The sequence below is a fragment of the Atta cephalotes genome, assembly GCF_000143395.1.
Source record: "Atta cephalotes unplaced genomic scaffold scaffold00105, whole genome shotgun sequence".
Classification (NCBI taxonomy): domain Eukaryota; kingdom Metazoa; phylum Arthropoda; class Insecta; order Hymenoptera; family Formicidae; genus Atta; species Atta cephalotes.
This window is the reverse complement of record NW_012130169.1, coordinates 110,639-120,224: the sequence shown is the minus strand read 5'-3', so window position 1 is coordinate 120,224 and position 9,586 is coordinate 110,639. Positions and strand designations below refer to the sequence as shown.

The following is a 9,586-nucleotide window of genomic DNA, read 5'->3' as shown; positions in this document are numbered from 1 at the left end:
TATAATTAAAGTTAAAAAATTAACGATTAGTAATGGTCACAAAAAAGTAAATAGGTCATCGCACATTCTGGAAGATATTAATTGTTGTAATAGGCAATATATATATATATATATATATATATATATATTAAATGAAATTTTAATTTCGAATAAAATCTTAATTTTGAATGAAACTTCTTTTTATTTATTTTTGCATACTAGATATGAAATAAACTTTGTTTATTTCATATTATTTTATTAAAATATACACGTAACGTTAATATTTGCATAATTTGGATAAAGTGCTATATATTCCTATTTTTCTCTTTTACGGAAGTCATTTGTACAAAATATCTACAAGCGAATGTTTATAAGATTTTTTAGAATCTAAAATAATGATAAATATAAAAAGACTTGATAAATTCGAACTATTTACGTAGAATCAATGCTTAATGAGTTAATGCTGGTTTTTGTGTGTTCTGAATTGGAAATTTTTAATAATAAAATACAATGATTAAAAACAAAACGTTTCGTTCTATTATTAAGTCATTTTCAATGTTGAATAACAATATTCGCAATAAGATCTTTGAAATTATCAATAATACTCGTTTAAGTGTATTCAATATGTAAAATCGATTTCTTTAAAAAACTGTAATCTTTTTTTTTGCATAATCTTTAGGCTTTAATCATTAGATTTAAGCGAATTGAACAATAAAACCGATTGATTCTTTACGCTTAAAAGCATTATAAGTTTTCTGGCCAATATATCGTCATTTCAGACTATGGAACATACAAAAACGCAAGCGAATTGACCATCACAGTAGAGATCATAAAGTCAATAGCAAATCCAATTGTTATGCATCGTTTACAATATACAGAGTAAGAAGTAAGAATGAGAAATTGACCAATCACAATCGATTATTTTTCTCACATTCGACTGTGATTGATTAAGTTTTCGTATTTACTTATTCTATGTATTATAAATGACGCATTACGATTTCCTTACTGCTTAAATGCTTATTACTTTCGTCTTATTACTTTCCGTTTTTGTATGTGCCAAGGACTTTATAACTTACGATTTACGTACGGCTTCTTAAAATAAAATTGTGGACTTCGACTTAAAGTACCTAGATACTGTTCCTAGGTTACAACATTGATAGAATACTACATTATGGTTATATTATACAACATATTTTTGAATACTTTAAATAAATGTTTAGTTGAATATTGTATATTGCTATGTTACATCATAATAACTAGAGATGCACCCCGAATATCCGGAAAGTATCCAGTATCATCAAGAATTTTTTACTATCTTACCGGATAGCCGGATAGCCGGGAATATATCCAATTGAAATTTGATATCATTAAATTGTTTTTTTCTTATACAAATGTTCTAGAAATAAGTATGTTCATGATGCTATAATATCTTATACATTGTTGCAAAATTACAATCTTTTTCCCTATAGACTTTTTTTTTAAAAGACTCTTGAAATCCGGTCGGATATTCGACTTGAAGAAATTGCCTTCTCGAATATCCGATGTTACATTCTGACCCGATATTCAGTATCCGGTAATTTTACAATCCGGTGCATCTCTAATAATAACAATTCAAAAGTTTACCATTGCTTATCAACATTATAACATTAATTTATTTCATCAATCACTGTACGTATAATTTACATCAGAATTAATATCAGAAATAGTCATATTTCAAGAAGGTCACGAAAATCGATTATGATAAAAAGAAGAATGTGATATTATCGTAAAGTCTAATAAATATATTCTGAGGCAACACTTATTATCTTGCACTTATTATCAAGTAGTTGTAAAACATTAAAGTTAAATAAAGAAGATTTCACATATCGAATTAATGCGATAGTTAAAGTACATATATGATATAGTTAAAATACATGAGTAATATATTACTTAAATGAATAATTACAAAAATTATAAAAGATTGAATATGTAATAAATTATATTGAATAAAAAATAAATAGGTCTTTTGTAATTACATATTAAAATATGATAAGAACTGATTTTCACAAAAGTAACGTACAAATATATCATATCAAATTTATCAAAAAGGGAAAAGAAGAAAAGCATTTGAATAATAAATCGATATTGTATCCAATGTAACATGATTGTAGAAGCATACTTCGTTTCACATGTAACCGGTATATCAACAGAAAGTTGTGATTCTGTTTATCATGTATTATCATTAAACATTGAGAAATATGATTGCTCTTGTGTATACATATAGCAGTCTTGACAACGTCCGTGACGTAAGTAATACCGTTTCACACTGATTATGTCTGTGACTTAACGTATAATCGGCAATGTACAATATATACGAGGGTCGTTTGAAAAATTTTGAGTTTCAACAAGAAGATAGCATTACTCGTCAAAATTATTCTGGTACTACAATCGTATGTACATATATATTTTGCAAGATATTTATGAAAATTGTAGCCATTTTGGACGCTCAGTTATTATTTTTGAGAGTCATTTGTGCCAATCGATATCACCGTTTTTCTAAAAATCGAAAAAATCGAATAAAATGGAATATCGATGATTGGCATAAAAATTTACGAATTGCAGTTCAAATTAATTAATTACCCACCGTATTCATCAGATCTGATCCCTAACATTTTTTTCCTGTTTTCTAAGTTCAAAGTTAGGCTTGAAAGACAGATTTTTATCAAACGAAAATACTGACATCAACTGGCACAAATGACTTTCAAACAACAACTGCGTCCAAAATGGCTATAATTTTTACAGGTATCTCGCAAAACATGTACGATTGTAATATACCAGAATGGTTTTGAGTATTGCTATCTTCATAATAAGGCTCAAAACTTTTCAAACGATCTTCGTAATTACATCATTTATTGCAAAATCACAATGTAAACTTTGGTTATTACTTTAATTATTGCGATTACGAAAAGGTTAACTTCATCAACGACTTTTGATTTTTACATATAATTAAAGTCGATATAATCCTGTGTCACGTATACTTTGAATTACGTCGTGGACTCTTTTAGTTTCTAAAACACTTTGACACTTTAAAGTATTGAATTTTTATTTCCGATTATAATTTTTCGTACTGTGTTATTCGTACTTCTCTTATATTCAATATAGCAAAACGTTATTCACCTGTTATTTTAATAAAATATAATAAAACGAAATAACGTTTTATTTCCACGTATATCATATTAAATATAATATTAATTATGCATATAATATTAAATATATATAATAATATTAATTATACATATAATATTAAAAATCACTCCACCTCGGGACGTTCGACTTTCTACGCGAAGCGAGGTTCACTCCTCCCTCTGTCTAGGGACAGCGTATACTTTACAACGAAGCGAGGATTACCTCACCTCCCTTCCTGTCTAGGGGTGACCTCTTGCTTCTCGTGAAAAGTGAATGTAATCGGGAATAAAAATTTAATACTTTAAAGTATATCTCAGAAACTAGAAGAGTCCGCTACGTGATTCACAAAGTGCGTGATTTAGAATTATATTGGTTTCAATTTTATATAAAAATCAAAATTATTGGTGAAGTTTAATCTTTTTGCAGTTATATTATATCTATATATAATTATCTAAATTTTAATGAGATAAATATTATTAATAATAAAATAGTACTCACGTCGATGCCTATGAGCGTAGGACGAATGTAAAGACTAGAGGCGGTAGAATGTGGAACCCATTCTTGGTCTATGCTAATTAATCTACAAATGCACTTAATTAATTCTTCCCCTCTGAAAGATGGTAGACCAGCTCTTATTGCTGAATTATTCATTCTTTCCATATTTAACTCTGGTCTAAATAACCTTATTTTGCCATCAACACCTCTATAAGCTTTCATGCCTTCGAACAACTGAAAAAAAATTTATACTTATATTACTACTGTCAAGTTAAATCACACAAGAAATTTCAGTTTCTACAATAATTTGTATACATATGTTACAAATCTAATAATCTTTGCATCCTACAGTTTTAAATATATATATATATACATTTTTTAAATAATTTCATAGAGATAGTAAAATATTTAAAATAGCGATATTAAATATTTTTGACAGAAGAATTTCAAGATAATATATATTTTTTTATGGGATATATTTTATATTAAACAAGATTTCTCAGTTTTACATCATACGAAAGAAAAATAATTCTATCTTAATTATGCTAAATTATTAAAACAAGAGTGCCATTATAAGCACTACTGAGAAATGATATATACATAATTAAATATTAAAAATAATATTTTTTATAAGTACAAAAGGAATTTGTTAAACATATAATAATAATAATATAATAAAAAATAAGAGAAATCATTAAAAATAAATAAATGTTTTTAATACTATCTCACATGTCATTTTCGAAATACAAAATATAAATACCTCCACAGCATAATGAAGTACTTTCGCAGCTGGATGAAGAACTATGTTTTCGAAAGGCATAATTTCTGGTGCTTGCCAACTATTCATGCCTTCGTAATAATGTACTTTGAGCATGTGATCAGTGAAATATTTCCCAAATGAAAGCTTATTAACATCAGGTTTAGGATTTAACTGATTTGGTCCAGCAAGGCGGACAGATAAATCTGCATACTGATTAAAATATACTGAATAAATTACGTTTTTAGTTTCATCTATATTACATTTTACTTAATTATTCTTATTGTAATAAGTGAATACCTTAAAAAAACGTTGCGGTACAGAATTCTTATCTTTAGTTCTCAAAGAAGAGCTCCACCTAATACTCTGTTGCAGCTGATTAATCACATTTCCGAAAAATAAAATCTAGAATAAGAATATATACATTTATTTCTGTCTCTAGTAAAAAAAAGCTTATTATAGCAATTTAGAAACTCGAAGTACGCAATTACGAAATTTAAAATTCTTAATAATTTGGGCCATATTATATTCATGTGCGTGCATTTACAAATATTCTATACGTTAATAAATTTTATTTTTGTGAATGAGTGAAATAAAGATTTTATTCTTATTTAGCTTAGCTTAATATCTCCCTAAATGGAATTAAAAAAAAACAAAATTAATTAGATGAGTCTTATTCAGATTAGATATCTTTTATATTGTATTTTTTATTCACCAAAGTATATATGATGTCATCATTACAAAAATTTTTAAAACAATAAAATAAAAATAAAAATTGTAGAATTTTATTTTTATCTTTGAATATATAATATTAACTGTAAAAAATCTATGCTAGAAAATCATGTTCACTAATAATATACTTCGAAAAATTTGCCTCGTCACTTAATATGTACCGCTAATTTTAATCTTTATTAATAGAATCGACGAAGTCAGTAAAGAACATCGAATTATAAATGATAAGAACATATGCGTTATTATAATTTTTGCGTCGTTATAATTTTTTGTGTAAATTGAAAAGGTTAAAAATTTCTGTCTTAAAACCATTAAAATGTTCGACATAATGAATTCATCGTCTATTAATGTAATTATTTGTTATACGGAATGTAGATCAGCAAAACTCTAAAACATGACGTTATATCTCTTATCACACTTATCAGTTAAAGAAGGACATATCTATAAGAGAAACGTAAGTATACATATACATAAACGTCGACATAAACATCAGCTAGATTATATATTTATTTGATCGTTTTTTTAATGTTACATACGAAGCATAAATACTTTTAATATTTTTATATAGAAGAATATAATATAAGTTGAAATATCTTCTAGATTAAACTTTGCATTACGGTAATGAAATTAGTACAGATAATGCTCGCATGCATAATAGAGGAAAATTAAAAATTATTTAAATGGATCTTCAAATTTCCAAGAATTTTCAAGGTAAAACACATTGAAATACTAACCAGTAGCATTCTTTCTCAAACAAAAAAAATTTTTAATGATTGTATGCATTGTATACTAAAATAATTACTATGTAAAGTAACCGGAACCATACTCTTACTAAGATTTGAGATTTTTTTCTAATTTTTTGCCGAGTCCAAAATTGAAAACTAAACTAGTCATATTTAAAAGAGGAAACATTTCTGAATGTTAATAAAAATATTTTCAAATATTTATAGGTGTTAAACTTAGTAAATGATTTTATTAAGACCGTAATGTAATAAACTAAGTATGAATATTATGTAATGTAATACTAAGTAAGAATATTCAAGTCTACAACGATCAAAGCTAGATCTTTAATGTTTAAATATAATAATTCAATGTGAATTATGTGTGTATATACTACATATGTACATACATGCATATATACCATAGTTGTAGCTATTTCAAACTGCGCGCCGAATTTCCGAACTTACAAACACAATTAAACTGCTGGAATAATATTGCTGCTGAACAAATTAAATTAAATTGATAAGCAAATTTTAATAATAATTTTGATGTTCAATCCAGTATCATATTAGAAGGAGGTTAATGTGCTGAAAAACTTGTTAAACTTAGTTTTCATCGATTTTTTTTTGCTTGAAAAATGTATTTACTTCAATAAGAATATGAATTAATACATCAATCAGAATATTTTCTATTGTTTTTTGTTATTTTTTTTTCCATTTTTCTGGCAAAAGCATATGGAACTTATTCGTGTTAGCCAGAAAACAATCAAAACTTAATATTCTCCTAATACAAGAATGTGGTGTTAAGTTTTAAGATAAAAAACGCGCTACAAATAACAATAAAATTATAATAAATTACTAGTTAATAATTAATAATTAATAATTAATAATTAATAATTAATAATAAAACTTTCTATGAGTAATGTATATATGTAATAATTAATAATTAATAATAAAACATTCGAAGAGTAATGCGTAAAACATAAAAATATAAGATTCTTGTTTTCTACTTCTGATTAACTACTTCTGATTAAAACTTTTTAATAACATATGTTTTTATCAAATAGTCGGAAATTTGAAGAATGTCGAGATATCGAAAGAATTTATTTTATCCGCCGATAACATTTCTACTTATTATATTCTAACTAGTACTACAGACAATGCTCGCATACATAATAGAGGAAAATTATAAGTTATTTAAATGGATTTTCAATTTCCAAGAATTTTCAAGGTAAAACAAGTTGAAATACTAATCAGTAGCATTCTTTCTCGAACAAAAAAATTTTTATTGATTGTATGCATTGTATACTAAAATAATTACTATGTAAAGTAACCGGAACCATATGCCCTTACTAAGATTTGAGATTTTTTTCTAATTTTTTTGCCGAGTCCAAAATTGAAAACTAATGATCATATTTAAAAGAGGAAACATTTCCGAATATTAATAAAAATATATTTTCAAAATATATATTTATAGGTGACAAAAATGATATTTTAACGTTCTAACTAATGAAAATAACATTTTAACGTTTTAATTTCGGAGATATACATTAGATATATATTAGATAAACATAGAGAGTTTATTATTATTATTATTATTATTATTATTATTATTATTATTATTATTATTATTATTATTATTATTATTACTGTTTGACATATATTTAGAGAAAATATAAAATTATAGGGTATTATATCAATGAGTATATAAAATCTATACATTGTATTTAATGTTATTCAGTGGAAATCCGTATGCGAACGAACAAACATGACTTGATTAAATTGAAAATGAATGATTCGCTGACGCGTTGGCATAAATATTACTCTATTTGTTTTATTCTTTTTAAAATTTGCTATTTCTATTTTCTCTCATCAAAGTACAAATATTAAAATAATACAAATCTTTGTATTATTTTATATGAAAATATATATACATATATATATTAGTACATATAGAAACATAAATATGAAATATACATATAAATATTAGTTATTTAATTAAAAATATATAAATAATATAATAAATATTATATACAATTAATTATACTAATTTCGTATTTAAATAGACTTGGATTAAATTAAAATTATAATTTGGCAAATATAAGATTTGTATTCGATGAGAAATATGTTAACGTATACATGCACAACGTATGTATATAGCTGTTTTGAACTGTCTCACATGTTTGTGATATATAAATATTTTCTGAGAACGTATATCAATATTTAAGGATAAAAGTTTTTAAGTTCATTAATTCGATTAAATAATTACAATACATATAATAATACTTCAGATACAAAATAATAGCAATATTATTATAATATTGTATTATTTAACCGAATTAATGAGCTAAATTTTTCATTCTTAAATATTAACACATTCTCCGACAAAATATTTATATTATTAAAATACTTTGTATCATAAATTTACTAATAATTGAGGATTTCTCGAAGAGAAATTAAAATTAAACAAAAAAAAGAAGACATTTCTATACGTAATATCAACATATGCTTAAAATTGATCTTATTGGTAGGTGAGATGTAAGATCTATTTGTATAGGATATTTTGCAAATGCTATAAGTCAATATAGGTGAGATGTAAGATCTATTTATATAGGATATTTTGCAAATGCTATAAGTCAATATGAGACGTATTAAAGATCGTAAAATTGTTTTTTTTTTAGTTTTTGTAATCTTAGGATGTTTTTAAATATTTTAGGACATTTAGTATTACATTGAATTATTTGCATCAAATAATTAATTATTGTATTAAGAGATATAGGGCGAAATTCATAGTCAGTTATTTTGAGATGTTAAATAATATTTTAAGATGCTAAAATACGGCTATGTGATTGGCATCTGAAGACAATATCAAATATGAGAATCGACTATGAACATCGGATACACTATACATATTAAGATAATTCTCATGTGTACAAAAGTCACAATAACTTGGATTTTGCATATGAAAAAACTTCTATTTTCCAAGAGATTTTTTTTTTCGAAATAGCTTTTTTTATTTATTAAAAGTATTAATAGACCTCACAGTTTTACACATCACATACATACATATCTTATGTTAATTTTAAATAAAACATGAAGTTTATATACACGTGAAATATCTGATCAGCGTTTTTCATTGATAGTGACGCACTCAATGCAACATATTAAAGCCATTGTACACTAATCTAATCTGAATGTAATAGTGAAACATCTCAATTGATAAAATACTCAATGTATGTTTTATCGAATAACACAATAAAATGTATTGAGGATTTCATGGTTTAACTCGTTTCTATATTTTTATTGAACATATATCCTTACGTCGATTTGTGTACAACGGCTAAAATGCAGTGAATGAGAATGAATCATTGAAAAATGAAACATAAGATATTTTATCGTTAAGTCATTTATTTGTTAATTCTATACGCTTTTGATTGTATTCCGATAGCTGTATCGAAAATTATCTTTTTTAGTTAGTAAACTGGTACCGCTGTAACTATAACTTAGCTTTTTCGTAATGAATCAACTGATACTGTGATTTCTATTTGTATTGTTTAGAAAAGAGGCTTTTTTTATTTTTTATTATAATAATTAATTAAGAACGTACAAACATATATAAATAAAAAAATACAATCATATTATTATTATTTCATCAATCAACATTATTTTGTACAAAACTATATTATATTTCTGTACTTTAAAATATATATATATTTATAATATATTATATATATATATA

The 9,586-nt window shown here is 24.9% G+C and overlaps 1 protein-coding gene across 1 annotated transcript in view; it reads right to left on the bottom strand.

The window, feature by feature from the left end:
• LOC105625038 (branched-chain-amino-acid aminotransferase, cytosolic) overlaps nucleotides 1–9,586 on the bottom strand; it is a 17,193-nt gene that overhangs the window by 5,000 nt on the left and 2,607 nt on the right. Inside the window, exons 2-4 of the mRNA XM_012206381.1 lie at nucleotides 4,697–4,801; nucleotides 4,400–4,609; nucleotides 3,643–3,873 (exon numbers count right to left, since the gene is read on the bottom strand). Coding sequence (XP_012061771.1) covers nucleotides 3,643–3,873; nucleotides 4,400–4,609; nucleotides 4,697–4,801 — 546 coding nt within the window. The remainder of the gene's footprint in view (nucleotides 1–3,642; nucleotides 3,874–4,399; nucleotides 4,610–4,696; nucleotides 4,802–9,586) is intronic.